General features: G+C 51.6%; 1 protein-coding gene across 8 annotated transcripts in view; it reads left to right on the top strand.

Moving 5' to 3' along the window:
- CAMKK2 (calcium/calmodulin dependent protein kinase kinase 2) overlaps positions 1 to 22,865 on the top strand; it is a 60,534-nt gene extending 37,669 nt beyond the window's left edge. For 2 of the 8 annotated variants that reach the window (XM_025401414.1, XM_025401413.1), the window contains exons 7-17: positions 352 to 388; positions 5,240 to 5,261; positions 5,407 to 5,495; positions 7,401 to 7,600; positions 8,157 to 8,210; positions 10,841 to 10,914; positions 11,001 to 11,088; positions 12,146 to 12,274; positions 15,660 to 15,760; positions 16,284 to 16,326; positions 19,694 to 22,865. In XM_025401414.1, coding sequence (XP_025257199.1) covers positions 352 to 388; positions 5,240 to 5,261; positions 5,407 to 5,495; positions 7,401 to 7,600; positions 8,157 to 8,210; positions 10,841 to 10,914; positions 11,001 to 11,088; positions 12,146 to 12,274; positions 15,660 to 15,760; positions 16,284 to 16,326; positions 19,694 to 19,864 — 1,008 coding nt within the window. In that variant the 3' untranslated portion in view covers positions 19,865 to 22,865. Of the gene's footprint in view, positions 1 to 351; positions 389 to 5,239; positions 5,262 to 5,406; positions 5,496 to 7,400; positions 7,601 to 8,156; positions 8,211 to 10,840; positions 10,915 to 11,000; positions 11,089 to 12,145; positions 12,275 to 15,659; positions 15,761 to 16,283; positions 16,327 to 16,772; positions 17,316 to 19,693 lie in introns of those variants that run through there. The other 6 variants (XM_025401417.1, XM_025401416.1, XM_025401418.1 and 3 more) reach the window with 5 other exon arrangements.
- Positions 22,866 to 25,596: the final 2,731 nt, after the last annotated feature.

Below are 25,596 nucleotides of genomic sequence, written 5' to 3'. Positions count from 1 at the left end.
GCTGGGATTTCAGGCGTGAGTCACTGCGCCCAGCCAGAGACGGGTTGGACTCTTACTCAAGCATGAGATATTACCGGTGGGGTATTTTGGCCCCTCCCTTTTGCAACCTCCTTTCTGAGTGTTCATATCCTTGAGGATCAGACAGAGGCATTTATTTTCCGAATAGCCATTAGGATCTTACACTCTGGGGGCTTTCCCTATGCCCTCCATCTTAACTGGGAAACACACTGCCAGGTGCAGCCCTCCTGTTGGCAGACGCAGCCACGCGGATGCTCCTCCTCCCTGCTCATATCTGTTCTCTTTTTCTCCCCCGCTGTCGGTCTCCTGCCTGTTCCATGTGTCTGTGCCAAGGTCCTGGATGACCCCAACGAGGACCATCTGTACATGGGTAAGGAAGCCCTTTTCTTGTGCCACTCTCACTCAGGCACCACACCTGCCAATGCCCAGGGGTCCTCTCGAGGCAGCCTGTGCCCTGGCACCTTCCACCAAAGACAGCTTTCGCTTTCCTGGTCCAGCTGGCCCCACCGGAGGCCATACCCCTGGTTGGGATCAGGAGGTGGAAGGGAGTTCTTGCTGGAACTTTATCTGTATCTCCTATTCATTCATTTGCATGTATTTATTTTTTTGAGTCAGGGTATCATTCTGTTGCCCAGGTTTACAGTTCAGTGGTGTGATCACAGCTCACTGCAGCCTTGATCTCCCAGGCTCAAGCGATCCTCCCACCTCAGCCTCCTGAGCAGCTGGATTACAGGCATGAGCCACCATACCCAGCTAATTTTAAAAATTTTTGTAGAGACAAAGTCTCACTATGTTGTCCAGCCTGGCCTCAAACGCCTGGGCTCAAGAGATCCTCCTGCATTGGCCTCCCAAAGCATGTATGTATTGACCACCTCCTATATGGTGGGCACTGTTCTAGGTGGTACATAGAAAAAAGGTAGAAAAACAATTCTAGATTTAATTTAACATTGTATAGGAAAAACTGTCACCAGCACCCCAAACTCATGATTTCATGGATATTATCATCTAGGACAAGGCTAAAAAATTAAAAACTGAGTCAATTTAAAGAAAAACATTAAATAAATAATTTATGTGGCATATAGGTATGGCCAGATTATAAACATAGTAGGCAAATAAATGAAGTTTGGGGAGATACAACAGAAATCACAATATGTCAAAAGTCATTTTGGCCCAGAATGGCATTCTTAGCATAATTCTCTCACTTGGGACCCCAGATCCAGGTCAGAATGGCTTTGAGCTGTTTCTGAGGCGTGCCTTTGTTCATTCAACAAATGTTACAGTTTGTCAGACCCTGCTCTAGGTTCATCAGGGACAACATTCAAAACCCACTGTCCTTGGGGAGCGCACCTGAGTGTGATGCATGGGTTTCCAAAGTGACAACACCGTAAACGAGGGGCCTCGAGTTTTGGGTTGGGGGATGGAGAAATACAGTGGCTCCCCAAGGAATGTCTCACCAAGGTGACATTTGGGCAGAACAGTAGGGACCAGGTGGCAGAAGGTATTTTACAACATTGTAAAGAACTTGGATCGGGCGCAGTAGCTCACCCCTGTAATCCCAGCACTTTGGGAGTCCGAGGCGGGTGGATTACCTGAGCTCAGGAGTTTGAGACCAGCCTGGGCAGCATAGCGAAACCCCGTCTCTACTAAAAATACAAAAATTAGCTGGGCATGGGGGTGTTCACCTGTAATCACAGCTACTCAGGAGGCTGAGGCATGAGAATCACTTGAACCTGGGAGGCAGAGGTTGCAGTGAGCCAAGATGGTGCCACTGCATTCCAGCCTGGGCAACGAAGTGAGACTGTCTCAAAAAAATAAAAAAATAAAATAAAATAAAATTGGCTTTGACTCTGAGGGTGATGGAAGCCATTGGGGGGTTTGAGCTGAGGGGTGGAATGAGTATAAAGAGAGCATGGCCCAAGCCTCAAGGAACAGTTTCCTGATTTACTTGAGCTGGGCAGCTGCAGGGACAGTTTTTCACTCCTTGAGGTGGCAGTTGCAGAAAGGAGCCATGCTAATTTGGGGTATGTGATTCCAGTGGTTTCGAAAATCCTGACACGGTTATATTTTACTTTCCAGTCACAGCTGTGTGAGCCTGAGACAGACAGGGCAGGGCATGAGGCCAGGTAGTAGGTATCAGGAAGGGTCTGCAGCTACAGGCCTGACATGCCAAGGGCAGAAAACTCAGTCCAGGTGCGGTGGCTCATGCCTGTAACCCTAGCACTTGGGAGGCTGAGGTGGGAGGATTGCTTGAGCCCAGGAGTTTGAGGCTGCAGTGAGCTATGATTGTGCCACTGCACTCCAGCCTGGACGACAGAGCAAGACCCTGTCCCAATAAAAAACCAAAAAACAAAAAAGTTGGGGAGGGGGCTGGGTATGGTGGCTCATGCCTGTAATCTCAGCACTTTGGGAGGCCGAGGTAGGTGGATCACCTTAGGTCAGGAGTTCGAGACCAACCTAACCAACATGGTGAAACCCTGTTTCTGCTAAAAATACAAAATTAGCCAGATGTGGTGGCACATGCCTGTAATCCCAGCTACTTGGGAGGGTGAAGCAGGAGAATCACTTCAATTTGGGAAGCGGAGGTTGCAATGAGCCGAGATCGTGCCATTGCACTCCAGACTGGGTGACAGAGCAAGACTTTGTCTCAAAAAAAAAAAAAAAAAAAAAGAAAAGGTAGAAAACTCCATCTCTATTTCTAGAGGTTAAAAAATTCCCACCCACTGCTCAGCCCCAAAAGTGGTTGAACTGTCAGCGACTGAAAATAGACCTGTTTCAACAGGCCACCCTCCCTCATGCCACCGGATTTATGGTGCTTGGGTGGGTGGGAGGATGGTGCCGAAATTCATGAAGCTTGCAAGTTAAGACTTAAATAACCAAGGCAGGAAAGGCCAGAGCTGAGGGGGCCAGCGTTGGGTTGTCTGTAGAAGCTGCACCATAGCAGCATTGCCTTTGCTTTTAACTATAGCCTGAAGCAACAGCAAATCTGCCCTAACTCACGCTGGTTGATGAAACTGAAGACGGGGAAGGCCTGGGAGAGTTCAGTTCTTTTCCTGATCAGAACCTTTTTTTTTTTTTTTTTTTGAGATGGAATCTCGCTCTGTCGCCCAGGCTGGAGTGCAGTGGTGCGATCTAGGCTCACTGCAAGCTCCGCCTCCCGGGTTCACGCCATTCTCCTGCCTCAGCCTCCCGAGTAGCTGGGACTACAGGTGCCCACCACCTCGCCCGGCTAGTTTTTTGTATTTTTTTTTTTTTTTTAGTAGAGACAGGGGTTCACCGTGTTAGCCAGGATGCTCTCGATCTCCTGACCTTGTGATCCTCCCGTCTTGGCCTCCCAAAGTGCTGGGATTACAGGTTTGAGCCACCGCGCCCGGCCTGATCAGAACCTTTAAGCCTTCTTTTTGTCTGAGTAGCTTTCCTGTTCCCCTTGGTCACCTCAGCCCTTGGAGAGCTTTGAAACAACCCTTTGGTTTCATTAAAAAAAATGTTTTTGCCTGTAATCCCAGCACTTAGGGAGGCTGAGGTGGGCGGATCACCTGAGGTCAGAAGTTCGAGACCAGCCTGACCAATATGGTGAAACCCCATCTTCACTAAAAATACAAAAAATTAGCTGGGCATGGTGGCAAGTGCCTGTAGTCCCAGCCACTTGGGAGGCTGAGGCAGGAGAATTGCTTGAACCCGGGAGGCAGAGGTTGCAGTGAGCCAAGATGGTGCCACTGCACTCCAGCCTGGGCAACAGAGCAAGACTTCATTTAAAAAAAAAAAAAAGTTTTTAAAAATTTTTGTGGGTATGTTGTAGGTGGATATAGTTATAGGTTACATGAGATGTTTTGATACCAGCATGCAATGCGTAATAATCACATCATGGAAAATGGGGTGTCCCCTCTGGTTTCTGTTACATGCTCATCTCATTGTGGGTGTATGATTCCAGAACAACAAGCAGCCCCAAAGTCATTCTCCACTGGATTTTGAAATTGACTGTGCTCTTTTTTTTTTACTTCCTAAAGTACAGCCTTGTATTCCCAGTTATGCTTGTCATAGCAGAATCAAATAATAACTATACCACGTGACCCAGCAATTCCACTCCTAAGTATATACCCAAAAGAACCGAAAGCAGATATCCACACAAATACTTGTACACGAATGTTCACTGTGGCACTTCCCAATAGCCAAAAAATAGAAACAGTCCATGTGCCCCTCAACAGATGAATGGACAAAGAAAATGTGGTCTATCCATACAGTGGGATATCATTCAGCCATTAAAAGGAATGAAGCACTGATCCATGCACCAGTGTGGATGAACCTCAAAAATGTGCTCATGATGCTAAGTGAAAGAAGCCAGGCACAAAAGGCCACATAGTGTACAATTCTATTTATATGAAATGTCCAGAACAGGCAAATCTATAGAGACAGGAAACAGATTGGTGGTGGCCAGGGGCTTGAGGGAGGGAAGAATGGGGAGTAACTGCTAATGGGTATGAGGTTTTTCTTTTGAGGTGATGAGAATGTTCTGGAACTAGATAGTTGTGATGCTTGCCCAACATTGTGAATATACTAAATGCCACTCAATTACACACTTTAAAATGGGTAATTTTATGTTATGTAAATTTCATCTAAAAAAAACCTGTTTTTGAGACAGAGTCTTGCTCTGTTGCCCAGGCTGGAGTGCAGTGGCGCAATCGCGGCTTACTGCAACCTCCACTGCCCAGGTTCAAGTGATTCTTGTGCCTCAGCCTCCCAAGTAGCTGGGATTACAGGCACCAGCCACCACACCCAGCTAATTTTTGTATTTTTAGTAGAGATAGGGTTTTGCCATGTTGGCCAGGCTGGTCTCGAGCTCCTGACCTCAGGTGATCTGCCCACCTCGGCCTCCCAAAGTGCTGGGATTACACTGGCGTGAGCCACCGTGCCCAACCCCCTGCCTTGTTTTCTTTGATCGGTGGATCCTGGGCCAATTTGAGCACTAGAAGTCAAGCCAGACTGTGGGCCTGGGGACGTCAGAAATTCCTGGTTCTTTGCCTTCTGATGGAAATTTAGCAAAGCAGGACCTTGGCCAGCTTGGTTCCGTGGACTGTTCTTCTCCCCAGCTCTAATATTAGTTTCTGTCTTTCTCGGTGTTTCTGGAGGTGCTTGGGAGGTGGGGAGGACAGAGAGAGAGAGAGAGAGAGAGAGAGGGATGTTCAGTTTCCCATGTAACAGTTTCACTCCCTTTTCTTCCCTACAGTGTTCGAACTGGTCAACCAAGGGTGAGTGTCCCAGCTCCCAGCAGGGGTGATGTGAGAAGCTTCTCGAGCTGTATAGCTGAGTGAGGTGCCACCGGGCTCTGCTCATGAGAGAGGGCAAGGGCCGGGCGGGTCTGGTTTGTGTTTCATGCGTGTGTCGACCTTTCAGGCCCGTGATGGAAGTGCCCACCCTCAAACCGCTCTCTGAAGACCAGGCCCGTTTCTACTTCCAGGATCTGATCAAAGGCATCGAGTACTGTAAGCAGGGCCTGCGGGAGGGCTCTCACCCAGTGGGTAGTTAGCATTCCGAGCGTGGGTGCAAATTGGAAAGTGTCTCTTTTCTTCCTGGAGCACAAGGAGGTGGGCGGGTGGATTGGGGTTCTCTAGAGGGACAGAATTAATAGGATATATTTATATACAAACAGGGGAGTTTATTAAGTATTAACACGCTCACAAGGACCTTGCAAGCTTGAGGAGCAAGGAGAGCCCATCTAACTCTCAAAACTGAAGAACTTCAGTCTGATGTTTGAGGGCAGGAAGCATCCAGCATGGGAAAGAGACATAGGCTGGGAGGCGAGGCCAGTCTCACCTTTCACGTTTTTCTGCCTGCTTTATATTCACTGGCAACTGATTAGATTGTGGGTCTGCTTTCCCCAGCCTTCCCCAGCCCGCTGACTTGAATGTTAATCTCCTTTGGCATCACCCTCATAGACATACCCAGGATTAATACTTTGTATCCTTCAAGCCAATCAAGTTGACACTCAGTATAAACCATCATAGTGGGAAACAGAATTGTGTGAGATGCAGAATCAGGGCCAGCTGCAGAGAGCCACTCTAGGGCCACGGCCCAGGTGAGCCAAAACCCTTCTTCTTGCCACTCGGCAAAATGAAGAGCAGTAGCAGTAGTGACTATTTAGCACTTTCTGTGTGCACCAGGCACTGTTTGGGGCTCTATTTTTTATTTTTTCATTTTTTGTCTCTTATTCCTGCCAGTGACCCTGGGATCAGAGTCCTGTTCACCTCCTGGAACCTGAGCTTCCTTATCTGTAAATGGGGATAACGTATCTCTCGCCAGGGCTGAGATTGGCCAGTACACATCAGTGTTTGATTGGCAGGCGTCCTCTCTGCTTCTGCTTGTTAAACATCTTAGTCTTTTTTTTTTTTTTTTTTTTTGAGATTCTTGCTCTCTCGCCCATGCTGGAGTGCAGTGGCATGATCTCAGCTCACTGCAACCTCCACCTCCTGGATTCAAGCGATTCTCGTGCCTCAGCCTCCCAAGAAGCTGGGATTACAGGCACATGCCACCATGCCCGGCTAATTTTTGTATTTTTCATAGAGATAGGGTTTCACCATGTTGGCCAGGCTGGTCTTGAACTCCTGACCTCAGGTGACCCACCCACCTTGGCCTTCCAAAGTGCTGGGATGACAGGCGTGAGCCACCGTGCCTGGCCAACATGTTAGCTCTTATCCCTGCCTGTCACATAGGATGATTATGAGGTTGAATTAAATGTAAAACGTGAATGTGAAACACCTACCACAGGGCCGGGCCCCTCACTTGGTGCTCTGCAGAGGGAGCTGCTACTGCTTTTACTGAAATCATCTTTATCATCATCATCACCCCAGAAACGGCAGCTGGGTTTTCCAGGCCATAGAGCTGGCCTGTACCATGGGCTGGTATCCAGCCAGGAGGAGTTAGCCAAGCCCTCAGTTCTGTGTGTGGTTCACATTTCAAATCGGCATGCTCAGGTCATTGTTGGTTTGGTAAATCAGTTGAGTATTGGCTGTTGGTAAATTAAACTATGTTTCGCTGTCATTCTTACTTCTGGCTGTGAGCCAAGCGCAGCAAAAACTTTCCATGCACTGTCACTTGTGAGTTAATAACAGGCGATTTCGAATTGCTGTTGGCAGTGTTCATGTGTCATTGTCAGGAAGGGGTGGGGTGATGGTGGGTTGGGACTTCCTTGAAGACACTTTCCCCCTCATCTTTTAGAGCCTGTCAGTGCGTGGCAGGTTTGGGGAGCGGAAGGTTGGAAAAGGCCTGGGTCTGTGGGAGACCAGGCACCAGAGGGTGCCATGCCTATGTCTCCAGGCCATGTGGCCGCATAGAGGTGCTCATGGGGTTTTCTTGCCCCTATCTCCCACCTGCTGTCTACGCCTCCCCAGTACACTACCAGAAGATCATCCACCGTGACATCAAACCTTCCAACCTCCTGGTCGGAGAAGATGGGCACATCAAGATTGCTGACTTCGGTGTGAGCAATGAGTTCAAGGGCAGTGATGCTCTCCTCTCCAACACCGTGGGCACACCCGCCTTCATGGCGCCCGAGTCGCTCTCCGAGACCCGCAAGATCTTCTCTGGGAAGGTAAGCCTGGGCCTGCCTCAGCCACAGAGTTCTGCCTGTGTCAATGTCTTTTGGGCTGTAAGCAGCAGAAACCCAACGCACATAGGCTTAAACAGTGAAGCCACTGGATCATGATACTGAGGGGTAGGCTTCAGGCTTGGCTAGATCCAGGGACTCAAACAGAAACCATCTCTCTCCATCTTTCAGTTGTTTTTCTTATTTGGTTTCCTCCACAGGTGGGTCAGGCACCCAGGGACCAGGTTACTTTCTATCATTTGCCAACCTCAGTGGCAAGCGCATTCCTTGTTCTGAATAGCTCCTGTGAAAACCCTGGGGTTGGCTCTGATTGGCCCAAAGTGGGTCATGTGGCCATGCTTGAGCCAATCACTATGGTGGGGGGTAGTTGTGCTCTCATTGGCCTGGCCTGGATCCTGTGCCTGCCCCAGAGCCTAGGAGACAGGATTGGTCTCACCCCAACTCTAAGGGCTGAGTCAAGAGGTGGTTCCCCAAAGGAAAGCTGGAGGATTGGAGGCTGGACCGCCCCTTGTGCCCTCACACTAAGCTCTTTTTCTTGTAGGCCTTGGATGTTTGGGCCATGGGTGTGACACTATACTGCTTTGTCTTTGGCCAGGTAAGAGGGTGGGGTGTCCTGTCCCCTCAGTGCTGCTGGGTAGCCCCTGGGTTAATAGTCACCTTTGCAGGGAGACAGTACTTACTTAAGAGTTATTTTAGTCTGGGCATGGTGGCTGACGCCTGTAATCCCAGCACTTTGGGAGGCTGAGGCAGGCGAATCACTTGAGGTTAGGAGTTGGAGACCAGCCTGGCCAACATGGTGAAACCCTGTCTTTACTAAAAATACAAAAAATTAGCCGGGCGTGGTGGCACGTGCCTATAGTCCCAGCTACTCAGGAGCCTGAGGCAGGAGAATCGCCTGAACCCGGGAGGCGTAGTTTGCAGTGAGCTGAGATTGCGCCATTGTATTACAGCCTAGGCAACAAGAGCGAGACTCTGTCTCAAAAAATAAAATAAAATAAGAGTTATTTTATTTCTACACCTAGATCTCAATGTGAAAAAGGATGCCTTCTCAAATGTACATGTGTATGTATGTCATAATCATATCTATGAAAAAATGGTCTGTTAAAACAGAAGGATTGGCAGAGGCTCTAGAGTTTATAAATAGTTGATAAATTTAGGGCAAGGACAGCAGTTCTGCCACCTCTCGCATTTCTGAGCCCAAGACAGACATCACTAATCAATAACCGTACTCGTTCCTCCTGAGCCTGATACTGCTCTGATGTTCTTTCCATCAGGGTATTCCTAGAAGCTCTTGTCAGAGGGGTAACACTGGAATGGAAGTTAAAAGCTGTTTACCATTGTTGATTTAGGGAGTGCTGTTTGGGCTTTTCTGTTGTTGTTATTTTGTTATTATTGATATCTAGGGGCTTCTCTTTTTTTTTTTTTTTTTTTTTTTGAGATGGAGTCTCGCTCTGTCACCCAGGCTAGAGTGTAGTGGTGCGATCTCGGCTCACTGCAACCTCCGCCTCCTGGGTTCACGCCATTCTCCTGCCTCACCCTCCTGAGTAGCTGGGACTACAGATGCCAGCCACCACACCCGGCTAATTTTTGTATTTTTGTAGAGATGGTGTTTTGCCATGTTGGCCAGATTGGTCTCAAACTCCTGACCTCAAATGATCTGCCCGCCTGGGCCTCCCAGAGTGCTGGGATTTGGGATTACAGGCCTGAGCCACCGTGCCTGGCCTTCTTGTTTTAACTCTGAAGTTCAGTTTGATTATGTGAGCAATAAAAACATAGGTTTTTCCCTTTCCTGAGCTTGTGTTCTTATCGAGGAAAGCCTGAGAAACTGGTCCCGTGAAGAAGTAAAGGAGTTTATAATGATTGCCTCTCAGTATTTGATTAGAAAAGTTTTCAATCATATAGCAAAGCTGGAAGAATTGTCCCGTGAACACCCACATACCCACCACCTGGATTCTACTATTAACTTTTTCCTGTGCTTGTCTGTTCATTCCTTACCCATCCCTCAGTCCATCTGGTTTCTTACTGTGTTTCAGAGTAAGTTACCACCATCTCTGCTCTTCCTTCCAAATGCCTTAGAAGGCAGTGACTAGCTAGAGCTCAAGCCACTGCTCTTAATGAAATCGTTTTCCTTAGACGGGGTGGTTCAGGTCCCTCTGCCACCTTTTCCAGCGTTTTCAGTGCCCCATGTAAAGATTCCTTTTCCAGCACACGTGGCCGAGCTCCCGTTGAGTCAGGCCCTCGGCTGGGTGAAAGCATCGATTTGTCACCCAGAAGGTGGTGCAACAATAGGCTTCGGAGTCAGCTGAATCTAGGCTGAAATCGCTCTTCGTACTTCCTGGGGCACATTATTTCTCTGAACTTCTGTTTTTCTCTTCTGTAAAATGAGAATACTACTTGTTATTTCTGACGACTTCTGAGAGGATTGACAGAAATAATTAAGTATCCATTAATTCAGCAGATATTTATTGAGCCCTTACTTTGTGCCAGGAACGCACCTAGTCATGGGAGAGTCCGCAGTGAACAAGACAGACAGAAATCCCTGCTTTCTTGGCGCTAACATTCCCGTGGGAGGGGTTAAACAATAAACAAATAAATCTGTACGATAACGTCAGGGATAAGTGCCACCATGAGGAGTGATGTGGGCGGTGGCGGTATTGGGGGTTGTCTGTTTTAGACAGGGCTTCAGGAAGGCCTCCCTGAGAAGGTGAGCTTTAGTCAGACACCTGCATGGTGGGAGAGACCAAGCCACGTAGACGTTGGTGGGAAGAACATTCCAGGGATGGGGAATAGTGAATGAAAACCTCAGGGCAGGGCATGGCGCAGTCCAGGCTAAGCCCTTGAAAATCACTGCTGCTGCCACAAAGTCTTTTGTGTTATTCATGTCGTTCCTATTGTTCACCTGGCAAGTGGGTGATAAACATTGTTTGCTTTGGTGTAAGTAGGTAAACTGAGGCCCCGCTACAGAGGGAGGCTGCAGTGTGCTTGGGAAAGGCTCTAGCCCTTTGAGAGGGACATTCCTGGGCCATTCCTGGCTCCGCCTTGCGTCGGCCAGGCCCCACACCCGTGTCTGGGCCATTCTCGGGGAGAATGGGAGCTGCTTGCCCCCAGCCTGGGCCACGATTGATTTCTCTGCTGTATCCTATGTGGAGTGGCACAGCACAGGTGGCCCTCGAAGGGCAGACGTGGCCATCATTGACTGCCACTCTGACGCTGGCCTTTTTGCAGTGCCCATTCATGGACGAGCGGATCATGTGTTTACACAGTAAGATCAAGAGTCAGGCCCTGGAATTTCCAGACCAGTGAGTATCTGCAGCCGTCCCGTATCACTCCTGTCCGAGTTATTGGCGGTCCCGTGTCTCCCGCCCTGATGCGTCTCCCTCCCCAGGCCCGACATAGCTGAGGACTTGAAGGACCTGATCACCCGTATGCTGGACAAGAACCCTGAGTCGAGGATCGTGGTGCCGGAAATCAAGGTACCCTTGGCTTGGCCTGTGCCCCGTGCTTGGAATTGTTTGGCTCAGCCCTGCCTCAGCCAGACCCCACACCCATGTGTCCACAGCGCCACACCCTCCTTGGCACCGCTGTTCTCCCATGCCCCAGGGCCTCTGAGCTGCTGGCGGCTGTTGAGGGTTGGGGAGGAAGATTTGGGCGTTGTGTGCACTGTGATTGTGGGAGTGGGATCTATGACCGGCCAGCCTGCACTTGCTCCAGCTGGCATGGGCTGACGGTATCCACCCTCTGCAGACCAGCCTGGGGCCTCCGTGCTCCACACCCTGCTCCCAGAGCTCAGGTCCTTTCCAAAGGCCAGTCCCTTTGAGAAACTGCAGTGAAGATGGGAGGAAATTAATGAGCTATTCGACCTCCCCAGCCTGCTGAATCCCACCCTCTTGCAGAAAGCACTTTTTGGGAAGTGTACTCCCCCAAAACATCTCCACTAATACCACACACATATATCTGGCCCTTTAGGAAATCTAGAGATTTGCCCTGGGACCTCCTAGGCACCTAGCTCACTGGCATTTGAAGGTCTTAACAGAAGGCAGCCCAAAAAATCATGGATTGGGGCTTGGACCCCAGGGGGCAGACTCCTGTCTGGGTCCTCTCCTGCTCGTGTCCTGCCAGCTGGTCCCACCATGCCTCCAAGTCTCTCTCTCCTGCTGTGAGATGGGGAGAATGCTGCCTGCTGTGCACCGAGCCTCCCAGGTGTCAGGGATTGTGGCTGAGGAGTGATGGATGCTCCTCGGGCAGCCAGGCAAGGCAGATGCCAAATTCCCGTCACTTCGGCCAAGACCTGGGGCCGGATGGAGAATCACCCCGCTCCCATTTCAGCCTCAAAGCTCCTCCCATTCTGTCTCTCCGTCTTCACATTTCTGCCCCTTCGCTCACCCCTGCCCTCTGCTCGCCAGCTGTCTTGCATGCCTGACCACAGGCCCTCGCCTCTCCCTCTTGCATGCCCTCGTGGCTCCGCTCGCTGGCAGGGCCCTCCGGGAGCCAGCCGCATCTGCCCCTCACCCCTCCTGTCGTTCGTTGAAGCTGCACCCCTGGGTCACGAGGCACGGGGCGGAGCCGTTGCCGTCGGAGGATGAGAACTGCACGCTGGTCGAAGTGACTGAAGAGGAGGTCGAGAACTCAGTCAAACACATTCCCAGCCTGGCGACCGTGGTAAGGCAGATGGACCCCTGACCCACAGCAGGGACCCAGGAGCCTGAGGTGGGGCCTGGCTAGGACAGGCTGGACACAGGCGGGTGCCCGGGAGTCAGGAGATGGCCGGGGGCCGCCCCTAACCCACAGCTGCTGACCTCTGGGCTTCGGTCACGCATCAGGCCAGGTGACCCCTGCATCTTCTGAGCCAGGTTCCATGTTACCATAGGGAAGGGGAGTTTCTCCCTCTGGAATTCCTGCTTTCAGAGCTCATCAGGGGAGAGGAACTAGGGGAAGTACCAGGCAGGCAAGGGTTGGGAGCCGGAGCCGAGGTCTCTAAGCCAGGATTCCCACCTGGCTGGAATTTCAGGCTCCAGGGTGGATGGTGTAGCATGTCTCACGTCTGCCATGTGGGTAGCCACCAGGGATAGAGGCAGGGACTTCCACGCACATGCTCAGAACGTTCTGCCCATCTCGTGAGGGTGGGATTTTGCTTAGGAGCCAGCAGGTCCCCTTTTATGGCCTTGAATTTGGATCCTGACCCAGGAAGAAGGAGCCAGAATGTAGAGTCCTCAGGCCTAACCTTTGAGGCTCTGGGAATCGCCACTGACCAGTCCCTGTCCAGGAGGGCAGTTAGCTCCAAGAGGGAGACCAGGAGTCCCAGGGATCCAGGTTCCAGGCAGCAGGCTTGGGGACAGAGAGCAGCAGGTTGTCCCACCACAGCCACCTCGAAAGGCCTGGTTGCAGTTGGCCAGCACTAGTCCCAGTGGGCCGGTGGGCCCCTGGGCTCTGGAAGGGACCCGTGAGACAGGCTAGAAAGGCACAGAAGGTCCAGCTGTGAAGGATTGCCCCTGTAGGAGCCCGGATGCTGCTCTTGCTCCTCCAGCTTTGCACCTCTCCTCTCTGCTTCCCCACACACTTCCTCTCTCCTCCCAAAGCTGAGCCCTGGCTGGGGCATCCAGCCGCATCTTCCTCCACTCTTTCCCCAGCCAGGGCTGTTTGTGACCTTCACTGTTGAAGACTCACCCACACCCACTCACCCTTCCTCAGCCACCCTCCCACCCCCTGCACCCATAGACAAGTAGGCAGCTGGTGTCGGACTCTGCACCCCCCATGGGTTACTCCGTTCCAGGCTCAGGATGTTCTAGTCCTGAATCAGTTGCCCTCCCTTTCCTCCCCAGGTCTCAGCTGCAGGTTCTTGGGAGAAAGCGTCTGGCCCTGGAGGTCTGGAGTAGGCATTCATTATTTGGGAATCACTTGTTGAATACCAAGTGGTTTCTCAGGCCTGTGCTGGGAGCAGGGGCTGAGTGGAGTGATGAACAAAACTCCCATGGCCTCTGCCATGCTTGAGAGGCAGATGCTGGTCAAACCAACAAATGTATGTACAGTGCAGTAGAGGGACCGCAGGACATGCCCCTAATGGAGGGACACTTGGCCCCACTGGGAAGAAGTGGATAGACACCGAGAGGATGGTAGGGTGTTAACTCCGCTGAGAGAGGGCGGAGGGGCTCACACACACCGGGCGGGGCCGCTGAAGCAGGGCAAGGAAGGTGGAGGGAGTGTGTGGTGAGGTTTCACATCTTTACTCCTAGAGCATGGGTTTGAATCAGGGTTTGAACCAGGGCAGCTGGAGCAGGGATGGGCAGGTAGATATTGGGAAGTGGTCTGACTTGGGACAAGATGGCAAGGTCCAGGCCCCCTGCATGTGTTCATCATTCAGCAAACACTCATGGAGCAGCCAGTGTGTGCCAGACACAGGTGTCAAAGAGGAGCACAGCCCAGTGCCTGCTCTCGGGGGCAGGGGCTGGGGGAGGGCTGCTGGGGGAGGGGCTCCTGGCCTTATAAGAAAGATGGACCTGGGAAGAATCAGCCTCCTGTGTGATCAGAGGCCAGTGCAGAGAGGTGCAAGGGCTGGGGGCTTCACAGAGGAGGAGCTCCTGCCCTGGGGTGACAAGGCCACAGGGGAGGTGGCAGGGTGGGCTCACCTGGGGGAGTGACACTTGCCCAGACTCAGAGGAAACAGGGGCTGGTGTGTCCCAGTGACTGACTGTAAGAACGTCAGTCGGGGAAGAGGCCTTTATTCTCTCTCTTTTTTTTTTTTTTTTGAGATAGAGTTTTGCTCTTGTTTCCCAGGCTGGAGTGTAGTGGCGTGGTCTTGGCTCACTGCAACCTCCGCCTCCTGGGTTCAAACAATTTTCCTGCCTCAGCCTCCCGAGGAGCTAGGATGACAGGTGCCCACCACCACGCCCAGCTAATTTTTGTATTTTTAGTGGAGACGGGATTTCTCCATGCTGGCCAGGCTGGTCTCAAACTCCTGACCTCAGGTGATCCACCCGCCTCAGCCTTCCAAAGTGCTGGTATTACAGGTGTGAGCCACTGCGCCCGGCCCCCCGCTCCTTCTTTTAAATTGAGGTAGAATTCACATAACATAAAATGAAAGTGAACAATTCAGTGGCGTTTGTGACATTCACAGTGGCATGCAATTATCCCCTCAATAGTTCTGAACATTTTCATTACTTCACACCCCCGCCCATCAGCAGTGACTCTCCATTCCCCTCCCCGCAGCCCTGGCACCCACTCACCTGCCCTGTGTGTCTATAGATTTGTGTATTCTGGTGGAATCCTACACTCTGAGGCCTTTCGGGCCTGGCTACTTTGACGTAGCAGGTTTTCACGGTCCGTTCGTGTTGTACAAGGATTAGTGCTTCACTCCTTCTTATGGCTGAATCATGTTCCATTGCACGGACAGACCGCTTTGAGTTTATCTGTTCTTCAGTTGATGGGCATTTGGGTGTTTGCACCTTTTGGTAAATTAGTGTTTCTTAAACACTTATTCTTCTTGTTAGCAGCAAATGCTTAAAAAGTCAGAAGCTCCATGAATTCCCGAAACAGCTTGAAGGGGCACCGCGCCCTGGTTGGGGTGGGGTGAGGGGCCCAGTGACTCTTAGGGGGTCTGCAGGCCATTCCCTTCATGGGAAATGGCAGCCAAGAGCATCACCAAGAGTGACTGGTTCACGTCCTTGCTCCAGAACTTTCCGGGGCTCTCTGGCTGACCACAGGCCAAGTTCCAGACCCCTCTGGGTGGGGATTCTGAGTCAGGTAGTGAGGGGACCAGATCTGGGTTTTGGAAGGGATGGGAGGGAGGTGGAAAGCAGGGAGGCCTGGGAGAGATGCTGAGCAGTGGCTGAAGGTGTGGTGCAAGACAGCACCTTTTTCCAGAGGATTCTTTTGGTGGGGGTTGGTTGCAGCGGCGGGGGGCTGTCCAGTTTCTCTCAAAGGCCTGCCATCAGCCACCAGCCCTGGGCGCTGGCAGGGGCTGGGGAAAAGGAAGAGGGAGGATGTTGCCCGGAATCGCCCCCACCTGGCCAAGCAGTCACCTGCCACCTCCTCTTTTCTCCCTCTTCAGATCCTGGTGAAGACCATGATACGTAAACGCTCCTTTGGGAACCCATTCGAGGGCAGCCGGCGGGAGGAGCGTTCCCTGTCAGCGCCTGGAAACCTGCTCACGTGAGTGGCCGCCTGCCTTCTTGGGTGGGGGAGTGGGGGCTGGAGGCTGAGCTTGGGGCAGCCCTGCCCAGAGCAGTCTGCACAGGTCCTCCCTGAAGTGGCACCATCTGGAGAGACTCAGATGAGACCCACCTGGTGCACTGGGACAGTCAGCACCCCAGCCTGGGCTCAGCTCACCTCCTTTTGCTGACAGCTAATCCACCTGAAATTTACGTTTCTCGGGGACTTGCACTGTAGCTGGGGGGCTCTTGGCAGTCAGAGGAAAAGCACTTTTGTGGCCCAGGAGTGTGAGTGCCTGATGGGGAGGTTTGAGGCTCTGTGCTGGGCGAGCAGTGTGGTCTCATTCAGGACTCTGTGTGTCCATGCAGAGGGGTGTCCACTCACCTGCTGTCAATGCCACCCTGGCTCCAGCTCTATGAAGCTAGTGTTTGGGGTCTGAGTGTCTCTGGGTGGGGGAATGGGCATCTCGTGGATCCCAAGCGTCCCTTCTCACTTCCCTTTTCCCTCCCTCTGGTGATTCCAGCAAAAAACCAACCAGGGAATGTGAGTCCCTGTCTGAGCTCAAGGTAACACCTGCCTGCCTGTGCCGTAGCCTCTGCTGGGGCCTGAGGGGGGGTGGGTGGGCAGCTGCAGAGCACGGGGGCATCCCCACCCAGGCAGACGCTCCTTCCAGCCTGAGCTGCTGTGGCCGGGCTCACCACGGGCCTCCAGACCCAGTATTAGAACGAGGGGCCTCGGGGGCTTGGACCCGATGGTGGGTCATGCATGTGGGCTGGGGCTGCGGGTGCATGGCGCTCCAGCTGGAATGCCTGAGAATGCACCCAGGTCTGAAGATTCCATGTGGCACCCACGTCTTCTCAGTGCACGTCAATGGCGTTGAAGCTCTGTCACGGGGCCCGTGGGTGCCCCCCGCCGAGTCCGCATGGTCAGTGCATAGATCAGGCATGTTGCACTGTGTGGCTCTTTGCTAGGGGCTCTCCAGCCTCCACTTCTCCTTCTCTGATGTGTTTAGACTTAGAAAATAAGTCCCCTTCCCACCTGTTACAAAGTAATGTAAGAGTTCCCTCCCCCGAGTGGATGCAGACCTTGCTGTGAGCCACCCTTCCTTCATACGCATACCCAGCCCAGGTGACCAGAACCTCCCAGGACAGATGAAGCCTTGTGTCCCTATGAGACCGGGAGAACCTGCTGGGCACCCCTGCTGCAGGTGCTGTGGTGGGTGGGGACCCCACTGCCCTTCCCAGTGAGCCCGTCGTGGCCACCTGACTCGGTGGGAGCTCCAGGCAGTCACTTCTGTTTCTTAAAAATAGCTTTATTGAGGTTCAATTCACATACCATGCAATTCACCCATGGGAAGTGTTTGATTCTGTGGTTTCTAATAGAGTTTTGCAGCCATCACCACCATCAACTGTACGACATTTTCATCAGCCCAAGGAGGCACCCTACACTCCTTAGCTGTCCCCATCCAACTCCCCCACCCCAGTAACCACTCGTCTTTTAGTTTTCTATGGATTTGCCGATTCTGGACATTTCGTATAAATGGCATCATACACTACGTGGCCTTCTGTGTCTGGCTTCTTTCACTCAGCATCGTGTTTTCAAGGTTCATCCATGCTCTACATGTATTAGTGCTTCATTCCTTTTTGTGGCCAAATAATATTCCATTGTATGGACACATCTCAGTTTGTTCATCCATTTCTCTGTGGATGAACTTGTCTCCACCTTTTGGCTATCGAATGAAGACTGATGCTATGAACATTCCTGTACAAGTGTTAGGAGCTGGCTTACAAGATGAAATGGATTGACCACCAGGCTGGGCAATCCGAGCACTTTGGGAGGCCAAGGCAGGTGGATCACGAGGTCAGGAGTTCGAGACCAGCCTGGCCAATATGGTGAAACCCTGTCTCTACTAAAAATACAAAAATTAGCCAGGTGTGGTGGCACACGCTTGTAGTCCCAGCTACTCAGGAGGTGAGGCAGGAGAATCACTTGAACCTGGGAGGTGGAGAGTGCGGTGAGCTGAGATTGCGCCATTGCACTCCAGCCTGGGCAACAAGAGCGAAAAATCTGTCTCAAAAAAAAAAAAAAAAAGAAAAATGGATTGGCCACCCATCCTGTGGGAGTCAGGGCTTATATGGTAATCTAGGAGGAACACCTGTTTGGGAATTATTTATGCTTTTGAGAGAAACCTTGCCCTCCAGCATAGAGCACGGAAGACGGCAGTCCTTCAGAACCGGTCTTCAGCAGCCTCAGAAGGCAGACGCAGTCCCCAGCTTGTGCCCACACAGATGCCTGGGCAGCTCAGCCTTGGGTGTGAGCCTCACGGATGATGGAGTGGAAACCCAGCAGGTTGGCCTTTCCTCGGCCTTCCTCCTCTCAATCTCCATTTTAGGGTCTGCCAAACTGGGGCTGCCTCCTGTCTGTGAGCAAGTCTGCTCTTGGTTTCTTTTCTGTTTTCTTTCTTTTTTTTTTTTTTTTTGAGACAGGGTCTCGCTCTGTCGCCCAGGCTGGAGTGTTGGAGTATGGTGGTGTGGTCTCGGCTCACTGCAACGTCTGCCTCCTAGGCTCAAGCGATTCTCCTGCCTCAGCTTCCTGAGTAGCTGGGATTATAGATGTGTTCCACCATGCCCAGCTAATTTTTGTATTTTTTTGGTAGAGACAGGGTTTCACCATGTTGGCCAGGCTGGTCTAGAACTCCTGACCTCAGGTGATCTGCCTGCCTCGGCCTCCCAAAGTAGTGGGATTACAGGCGTGAGCCACTGTGCCTGGCCTTAATTTCAATGAGATCAAAATTGCAAGACACCAGCAGATGGAGAGTGGCCCAAAGGGCTGTACTGCCCCTTCCTTCCCTCACCTGTGATCCCCTGCCCTCAGCCCCCAGCATGTGGGATGCCTTGGTCGTGGGAGCTCACAGAGCTGATTCAGGCACTGGGGGTCTTGGACTGGAGCCCTGCCTGCCGTCTGCAGTGAGACCCAGCCCTTACCAACAGGCAACTGCGAGGGCAGAGACTGAAGGCCTGACCTCTCCCCGGGGACCTTACCCGCATTCTCCATCAGAAACATAGCAAGCCAGACATCACGCTTTCTCTTCCCTTGTGTAAGGACAGTCTCCCTCCTGGACAGGAGACACGGACTGTTGTTGGGGAGGGACAGACAGTAACCCATGGCATGCCCAGTGGCCTCCCTAAGAACGGGGGAGCTTGTGTGATGGTGGTGAGGGGATGGGCCCCTCCTTGGGGATTCCCATTGCATCTGTCACACCATCCATGCTGTCACATTGGTGGCTCCAGCCTGGGCTCTTCAGGGACACAAGGGCTCTCCTTCTCCCACTTCCAAGAAGGAAGGGGCCTCCTCTTCTGTCTGAGGTGCTCCTACCTCAGGGCTGGCTGCAGGAAGGCTGAGGCGGGAGGATCCCTGGAGCAGTTGTCAGCAGCCCTTTCTTGAGGGCCAGCTGTGTGCCAGGCCAGGCAGGGGAGGCTCTGATCACCCCCCACACAAGGAACTCAACATCTGGTGACTGAGGACAAGCGTCACAGTCCCTTCCCTGTAAGGGCTCATAGCCTAAGTGGGGGGTCGAAGTACCTAAAAACCTGGTATGACAGGCGCCATAGGGTGGGAGGTGCCTTCTACGTGGGATTTGTGCAATGATTTTTGGTGTTACATAGTTTTGGAACAGTTGTACAGTTCCTTGCTATTTTTGGCAAATGATGCTGGTCTTTCATTTACAGAGGAGTTGGGTGCAAAGTCTCCTTTGAAAAATTCATGTGAGCAAGGAAAAGGGGAGAGGATCTCAAAGACTGAGTTACCTAGATCACGTTCCAGGGGGTGCGCGACGGCCCACTTGGGCAGGGGGCCCAGATGTGGGAGCAGCTGGCTCAGGGCCTCGCTGGCACTTCTCGGAGTCTTAATGTTGGTTTTCTGTTCGGTGAGCAGGAAGCAAGGCAGCGAAGACAACCTCCAGGGCACCGACCCGCCCCCCGTGGGGGAGGAGGAAGTGCTCTTGTGAGAGGCAGTCCCTGCGTGGAAAGATGCCGGGCCCCCGCCGCCGGCTCCCCCGCACGCATGCATCCACCGCGGCCGGAGGAGGCGATGGAGCCCGAGTAGCTGCCTGGATCGCTCGACCTCGCATGCGCGCCGCATCGCCTCTTGGGGGCTGCTGCACCGCGTTTCCATAGCAGCATGTCCTACGGAAACCCAGCACGTGTGTAGAGCCTCGATCGTCATCTCTGGTTATCTGTTTTTTCCTTTGTTGTTTTAAAGGGGCCAAAAAAAAAAAAAAAAAAAAAAAAGGACTTGACTCCATGACGTCGACCTTGGCCGCTGGCTGGCTGAACAGGCGGGTGTGAGGAGTTGCAGACCCAAACCCATGTGCATTTTGGGACAATTGCTTTTTAAAACGTTTTTATGCCAAAAATCCTTCATTGTGATTTTCAGAACCGTGTCAGATATACCAAGTGACTGTGTGTGGGGTTTGACAACTGTGGAAAGGTGAGCAGGAAACTCCGGTGGTCTCAGGCCATGGAGGTGTTTGCTGCATTTGATAGGGAGTAGGGGGCTAGATGTGGCTCCTTGTACAAACCCCAAACCATGGCACCTTCCAGAGCCATGGTCTCAAGGAGTCAGAGCAGGGCTGGCCCTCAGTAGCTGCAGGGAGCTTTGATGCAACTTATTTGTAAGAAGGATTTTTAAATTTTTTAATGGGTAGAATTGTCAGGAAGGCGGAAAGGGCTTGAAATTTAATAAGTGCTTCTGGAAGGGGATTTTCCAAGCCTGGAAGGGTATTCAGCAGCTGTGGTGGGAAAAAGTTTCTCCTGAAAGACTGAACGTGTTTCTTCATGACAGCTGCTCAAAGTAGGTTTCTGAGATAGTTGACCGAGCTCTGGTAAATCTCTTTGTCCAATTACAAAAACTTCAGGGTGAAATCCTATGCTTCCATGTACATTACATGGCTTAAGATTAAACAAAAAAACATTTTCAAGTCTCTAACCAGACAGAACTCTAAAGCACAGTAGTTCAGAAATGATTTAGAGCTTCCAGGATATATTTCACGGCTTCAGACATGTGATCAGTTAGAGCCAATGAAACCTATGCCCGCCTGTGTATATTAGCAGCTTAGCTAGTTCATAACCTGTGTATTCTAAAGACTGCTAAGGTTTTGTTTTCATTTTAAATCCTAGCTGATTGTTGTGGTCAATGAAATATCCAGTTTCTGGAGGGCCAGTTGGGAAATGCTTTCACTGGACCGAAAGACAAATGTTCATCCTGAGGATCTGAGCTTCCCTAGACTCCACACAATAACCTTGGGACACCCTTTTAGAGAAGATTGTTGAAACCCACAGCACCCCTCGGGCTATGAGGAAACCAGGGCTTGGCACAGGAAGTTCCCCTTTGTAGCTAACAGTCCAGCAAGAAAGGGTTCATCTTTTTGACTTCCAATTAATATTGGGAAGTTTGGTTGAGGTTCAAGTGTGACTCCTTTCAGAGTCACAGGTAGGGGAGTGTGAAGTTGAGGGGGATGAAAGCTGGAAGGACTCTGGAAGATTTCCAGCTCTGCTTTCCAGGGCTTGGCAGAATCTGGACTGGGGAAAGACAGCACTGGGAAACTCTGCTTCCCCGTCGTTTACATCTGATCAACCCTGGTGTGAGGACTTCTCAGACAAGGGCAAGACCGTGTGCCCCTGCCCAGCCCATTCATGGAGCCCTGGGCCTTCTTGGCTTCCATAGATCCTAAGCTCTTGACTATAGTTTAGCCAGACTTGTTTTGCTATCTTATAAGCAGTTCAGAATTAGGGAATGCTGGTTTTGAAGAGCAAAGGACAGGTAGTCTAGAGAGGACCATCTGGCCTGCCTGCTGGGTAACCCAGCACTTCCTCTTGCCCTCCTGACTTTACGTTTATGGGGAGAGGACTCAATAGCTCCACCCCTTCTGGCACCAGAAGGGGCTTGGTTAGTTTGCAATAAGCACCTTGCAGAGGTTAAAGCCAGCGGGTCCCTAGTCTTAGGCCCAGCCTGCTTGTGTGGGCTCTGGCCTGGCCCGGTGGCTGGCCCAGGGGGCGGCAGTGCTCAGAGCTTCTGCAGGGCTTCTCTTGTTTACACAGCTGCATCAGACAATGCCATTTCTCCCCACCATGGAACCTTCCATCTAAGATTTCTTCCAGGGAATGCCAGCAATCAGGCAGCACCCAGCTGTGGGGGCAGTGGGGTGGGGGAGGCCCACATTGATGACTTTTTTTTTTTTTTTTACGAAAAAACACCAAAGCAAGCTGTGGAAAGGACCCACCCCACATGAAAAGGATAAGCCAAGATAGCTGTAAACACAAAGCATTTGAGCTGCCACTCTGTTGGAGCACATTGATTTTTCAAAAGCCGGCTCTGTCAGGAAAGGAGGTGCTGTTATGAGCAGCTCTTCCAGGGGGGCAAAGAGGATGCCCATAATTTCTTCCATTGCTGGCTCATCTGTGGGACCAATCTGGTGTAAGCAACCTGTGGCCTGCACCTGTGGCCTCGAAGGAAGCACAAACCCTCCATCCACTTCCCATTTCCTCTACCCTTTTCCACCTCCCCCTTCCATCCCACCAGCTGCCAGTGGCTCCCAGAAAGCCTTATTGAGCCCCTTGTTGACACTTAGGGCTGCAGAGGCCTCTCCCCACTGGCTTGGCCTTTCCTGAGAGGCAGGGCTCCCATCCTCAGAGCCTTTCTGGAACAAGGAGAATGCCTGTGCAGGTGGACACAGGCCTGGCCTGTCGCTGTCACTTGTCTTCCAGCAGGGAGCTTCACGTTGCCGAGTGGAAGAACCATGACCTCCACTTGCTTCCAAGGTGCTAGGGAAGTTTCAGGGTACGCTGGTTCCCCTCTCCAGCTGGAGGCCGAGTTTCTGGGGACTGCAGACTTTTCTACTCTGTGATCAATTCAACGCCCGATGCTTCTGTTTCATTCCTGACCCTTTCTACTATGCATTTTCCTTTTATCAGGTGTATAAAGTTAAATACTGTGTATTTATCACTAAAAAGTACATGAACTTAAGAGAAAAATAAGCCTTTCGTGTTTTTCCACAGATGTTTAAGCTTCTCTGTAAAGTTGAAATAAACAGACAGCAAAATGGTGCAAAGCCTAGGCCTCTTTGGGAGGTTTGTATTGGTTGTTGTTTATTTAGGCCATCTGCCCTGATGTCTGTATTCCTTCCTCAGGCTGACAGTGAGGTCAGACGCCCAAGTCAAAGCTAATGTATTCAGCAGATCTCTAATTTAGAGCATGTCCTAGGACCTCGCTACTCAGTGTGGTTCCCAGACCAGCAGCGCCAGTGTCACCTGCGAGTGGGCTAGAAACGTAGGTGCCAGCTGGGCACGGTGGTTCACGCCTGCAATCCCAGCACTTTGGGAGGCCAAGGCGGAAGGATTGCTTGAGTCCAGGAGTTCGAGACCAGCCTGGACAACATGGCAAGACCCCATCTCTCTAAAAAAAAAAAAAGAAAAAAAATTACAAAATTAATCGAGTGTGGTGGTGCATGCCTGTGGTCCCACAGCTACTCGGGAGGCTGAGGTGAGGGGATTGTGTGAGCCCTGGAGGTCAAGGCTTTAGTGAGCTGTGATCATGCCACTGCACCAGACTGGGCAACAGGGCGAGACCCTGTCTCAAAAATTAAAAGAAAAAAAGAAATGCAGATGCCCAGGCTTGGCTTAAACCTGCTCCCCAGGTGACTCATCTGCATGCTGAAGTTTTAACAGCACTGCTCTCGCAGGCAGGTAATCGCAAGATTCTGGTGGAGGTCAGACAGGTGTGCAGCCCCGGAGCAGTCTCAGTCACACTGAACTATGGCCTGGTATGCCACGTGATACTTTACCCCCTGAGGTAGGGATTAACCCCGTTTTATGGATCATCATCTGTGAGGTGAGGCTCCAAAAGTTAAGTCAGTTGTCCAAGGGTTAGAATTTGCCAGCAGAACCCTTCTGGTTTTCTTTTTTTCTTTTTTGAGACAGGGTCTCGTTCTGTCACCCAGGTTGGAGTGCAGTGGCAGTCTCGGCTCACTGCAACCTCCACCTCTCAGGCTTAAGTGATCCATCCACCTCAGGTTCCAAAGTAGCTGGGACCACAGGGGCCCACCACCACACCCGCCCCCGCACCCAGGTAATTCTTAAATTTTTTATAGAGACAGAATCTCACTATATTGCCCAGGCCTGGTCTCAAACTCCTGGACTCAAGCCATCCTCCCACCTCAGCCTCCCAAGTAGCTGGGACTACAGGTGTGCACCACCATGCCTGGCTAATTTTTAAATTATTTGTAGGGATGAGGTCTTGCTATATGTTGCCCAGGCTGGTTGGTCTCAAACTCTTGGCCCAAGTAATCCTCCTGCCTCAGCCTCCCGAAGTGCTGGGATGACGGGCACACATCACCACACCCAGCCCCCTGCTGGTGTTCATGGCATCTGGAAACACCCCCCATCCCGCACCCCAACGCTGGCTTTCACTCTTCTATTTTAGAAAAGAGGAGGCTAAACAACATCTCCCCCACTTTGGAAGACAGCCAGTGACCATCACTCCTTAACGAGCAAGGTCATAGATACACCCATTGCCTTCAGTCTGTTTTGTGCTGCTGTTACAGAGGACCTAAGACTGGGTAATTTATAAAGAATAAAAATTGATTTCTCGGCCGGGCGCGGTGGCTCAAGCCTGTAATCCCAGCACTTTGGGAGGCCGAGACGGGCGGATCACGAGGTCAGGCGATCGAGACCATCCTGGCTAACGCGATGAAACCCCGTCTCTACTAAAAGATACAAAAAACTAGCCGGGCGAGGTGGCGGGCGCCTGTAGTCCCAGCTACTCCGGAGGCTGAGGCAGGAGAATGGCGTGAACCCGGGAGGCGGAGCTTGCAGTGAGCCGAGATCCGGCCACTGTACTCCAGCCTGGGCGACAGAGCGAGACTCCGTCTCAAAAAAAAAAAAAATTGATTTCTCATACTTCTGGAGGCCAGGAAGCTCAAGATCAAGGTGCTGGCAGGTTTGGTATCTGGTGAGGGCTGCTGTCTGCTTCCGAGAGGGTGCCCTGGTGCTGCATCCTTTGGAGGGAGGAAGAGTGGTCCTCGCATGGCAGACACTGGCAGGGCAGACGGGATGATCTCCCTCTCTAGCCCTTGTATAGGGCACCGACCCCATTCATGAGGGCAGCACAGTCCTGACTCAGTCACCTCCCCAAGGCTTTACCTCCCAATAAGGTTGCATTGGGGATTAACTTTCCAACATGTGAATTTCGGTAGACACATTCAGCCCATATCAGCAGTCCTAAGCATTCCAGCTTCATTTGACCCATGTGCCCAGGCAAGCACTGTTTACTTTTTCAGACAGGGTCTCACTCTGGTGCCTAGGCTGGAGTACAGTGGCACCATCATAGCTCACTGCAGCCTCAACCTCTGGGCTCAAGTGATCCTCCGGCCTCAGCCACCCAAGTAGCTGGAACTACAGATATACACCACCACACCCGGCTAATTTAACTTTTTGTAGAGACAGGGTCTCACCATGTTGACCGGGCTGGTCTTGAATGCCTATACTTAAGTGGATACCTTGGCCTCCCAAAGTCCTGGGATTACAGGCAACAAGCTTTTTTTTTTTTTTTTTTTTTTTTTTTTAAAGGCAGCATGAACCAGAGCTTCAATAAAGGGAGTTGGTAAACTTTTTTTTTTTCCCCAAAAGCAAGAAAAGCCCAGGTTAGCCATTTATCCAGCAGACGCAAAGTATTTCTAAAATAATGGTTTCCCTCAGTACTTGGAAGTGAATTAATGGCAGAGGTGAAGGGCAAACTGCTTCCTCTAGGGAGATTCTCAATACCTGAAGCAGAATTCAGCT

The sequence above is a fragment of the Theropithecus gelada genome, chromosome 11 (assembly GCF_003255815.1).
Source record: "Theropithecus gelada isolate Dixy chromosome 11, Tgel_1.0, whole genome shotgun sequence".
NCBI lineage: Eukaryota > Metazoa > Chordata > Mammalia > Primates > Cercopithecidae > Theropithecus > Theropithecus gelada.
This window is presented reverse-complemented; position numbering and strand designations above follow the sequence as displayed.